We start from the raw sequence: 2862 nt of genomic DNA on the forward strand, positions 1-2862 counted from the left end.
GCCGCGGGGCCATGCAGCACGGCTGGGGGACGCCCCTGTGGGCATCCAGCCGCTGGGAACCCTGCCACCTTCACCGGCAAAGTCCAAGGAGCAAGAGCTGTTTGTGCCCTTTCCTCGTGGTCTGGGTTTGGGGATTTTTTTATAACCTAGCTGTGCTGATGGAAAGGAAAGGGGGTGATGTATGGATGGGGTCCTGGGGTCCCCAGCCCTGCCATACCCATGCCACGCTGTATCTCTGTGGCACACAGGGACAGGTCCCTCTTTGTCCCCCTCCCAGCTCTAGTGCTGGGGAAAAAGCAGAGTTATCACTTGCCTGGGACGTGGCAGAGAAACAGCCCTGGCCCTGCTGATGGACTGGGCTGGGCAACCCGCCATCGCTGTGCTGTCACGGGGCTGGGAGCACGCAGAGGTCAGCGTGCCAGGGAGAGACAGCTACCCACGGGCAGCCAGCTCCCGGTGCCGGGAAGGGGGCCAGAGGCTGTGGGGACGGGGCTGGGGAGAGCAGCAAGGGTGCAGAGCAGTGAGACGGAGGGATGCTCCAGTCCAGCCTTGGGTCAGTGCACCATTGCCCTGGGGTGGTCGCAGAGGCTGTGGGGCTGCGTAGGAACTGGTCTCCCCCTGGGAAATCCCACCACCACGACCAGCATGCGAGGTCTTGGCCGGGGAACAGAGAACAGATTCCCCCAGCCCAACCCACCTCCTTTCCCTTTCTCACCCAGCACTTTCCTTGAGGAGGGGAAGTCTCATGGCTGGGAGGGAGCTGGCATGAGCAATCCTCACCACTGGACCGGAGCCACCAGATCAGCCTGTGCCCTGACACCTCACGAGTGAGCCCTGCAGCCTTCCTCTGGGATGACACAGCCTCAGTGCTCTAGACTGGCTGTGCCTCAGTTTCCCCCAGCACCCTCCCAACACTGCCTTGGGACATGCCCCCTGGCTCTGCCCATCCCCAGCATCAGACTCCCCATCATCAGACTCACACAGCATCTTTGTGACCTGCCTCCTCTTGACTTTCTTCTGCCCCTGAGCATTGTGGCAGTTGCGGCCGCCACCGGATTTGGCTCCCAAGGCCTCCAGCATCTTTTCTTTCTTGAGCTGCAGGCCGATGAGCAGGTAAAGGATGCTGATAGTCCCCATGGGCAGGAAGAAGAAAACAATGGTGGTGATCTGGATGATGAGGTTGTAGGTCAAGCGCGGCTTCACTAGGGTGCAGATCTCCGAATTGGGCACCCACCCGCGGCCGGGCACGTAGAGAGGCTGCAGCCCATGGAGGCTGGTGTTGGGGATGGAGCAGATGACTGACAAGACCCAGATGGTGATGATGACCCTCTTGGCATGATTCCTAGTCACCACATACTTGGCCTTGAGCGGGTGCACCACAGCAATGTAGCGCTCCACGCTCAGGGCCGTGACGTTGAGGATGGAGGCAAAGCAGACGGCCTCAAAGAGCAACGTCTTGAAATAGCAGCCGCTGGCGCCCAGCAGGAAGGGGTAGTTGCTCCACATGTCGTACAGCTCCAGTGGCATCCCCAGCAGCAGCACCAGCAGGTCAGACACGGCCAGGCTGAACAGGTAGTAGTTGGTGGGCGTCCTCATGAACCGGTGCCGGAGGATGACGATGCACGTGAGTGTGTTGCCCACAGCCCCCACCACGAAGATCAGCAGGTAGATGACACAGACAGGGATGAAGAAGCTGGACCGTCGAGGTCCCAGGTACTTATCCCGCAGCTGCTCCTCCGTCAGGTTGGCATCCTTGGGGTCGAACAAGGTCTCTGGGTGAGTCCTGTTGCAGAGATCAGGGCTGATGGGCTCCATGGAAAAGTCTCGCTGGGGCAGGGGAAACTCAGGGCCAGAGCAGTTGACGTAGGGATTCATGGCTGCAGAGAGACAGGGAGGTTTGTGGGATGTTTTCCCAAACCCTCTGCTGCCCCCACTCCCTCTGCCCCTCTCCCTGTGGATGTCAGGGTGCCAGGATGCTGCTGCTCACCACAGCCTTTCCTTTGGGAAACCACCCAAAATCTCCCCCCAGTCCAAGGTTCCCAAGCGCTCCTTGCCCCATTTCCCATCCCCAAACAACCCTGGCAGCTCCCCAACCCACCTTGGCCCCTTCGCCTCATTGTTGAGGGGTTCTCAGCAGGGCTGTTCCCTCTCCCTGCTCCTGAAGCAGAGCAGGATACAGCCCCAAAGCCAATCCCCAAAATTGATCCTGGCTTCAACTCTACCGGCCGTGCCAAGGGGCTGATGGGGTGACCATAAAATAGCCAGGGGGAAAATTGATCTTCATCCCCAGGAAGGACTTACGGCTTGTCAGGAAGCTCCAGACGAAGGCTGAGGTCCTGCCACCCCTGTGCCGGACGGGGTCGGGCTGGGGAGGGAGCGTGGGAGGGATGGAGACTTCACTGCCTTAAGAGGCAGGGTAATGAAATCCTGCTGCTGCTCTTCCTCGGAGCTCAGCTCGGAGAAGCCGCCTGCCCTCACCCTCACCTTCTCCCTCTCGTCCCCTGTCAGCAGAGAGGCTGGCAGGCAAGGCGGAGGGGGTGCCAGGGGCTTCCTCTCCCACTGCTTGGCAAGCAAAGCCCGGTGCTGAGACCCTACCCCTGCCGGAGGCTGGCTCCTTGTTTGCAAAGCAGCACTGCCAAAAAGATGCTCTTCAGAGAGAGAGAGAAAATAACGTGAAAGTAATAAACTCCATTGACTATAAGAGAGTCCTGGGGGAGGGCAGTGCGGCCGTCTCCAGCCCCATCAGCAGCCTTCGCAACGCAGACATTTGCCTTTTGCATGGCCTCCGTGGTGACAAAGGCATCGATCAGCCCCGCTGCCGTCCTGACGCTGCCAGGTGTGGGGCCCAGGCAGCACCCAGTT

General features: G+C 60.1%; 1 protein-coding gene across 1 annotated transcript in view; it reads right to left on the reverse strand.

Moving 5' to 3' along the window:
* The window catches only part of LOC104620699 (neuromedin-U receptor 1-like), a 2711-nt gene extending 836 nt beyond the window's left edge, over positions 1-1875 (reverse strand). Inside the window, exon 1 of the mRNA XM_010286993.1 lies at positions 981-1875. Within this exon, the coding sequence (XP_010285295.1) occupies positions 981-1875 (895 nt within the window). The remainder of the gene's footprint in view (positions 1-980) is intronic.
* Positions 1876-2862: the final 987 nt, after the last annotated feature.

This window comes from Phaethon lepturus, unplaced genomic scaffold (assembly GCF_000687285.1).
Source record: "Phaethon lepturus isolate BGI_N335 unplaced genomic scaffold, ASM68728v1 scaffold35125, whole genome shotgun sequence".
NCBI classification, from domain to species: domain Eukaryota; kingdom Metazoa; phylum Chordata; class Aves; order Phaethontiformes; family Phaethontidae; genus Phaethon; species Phaethon lepturus.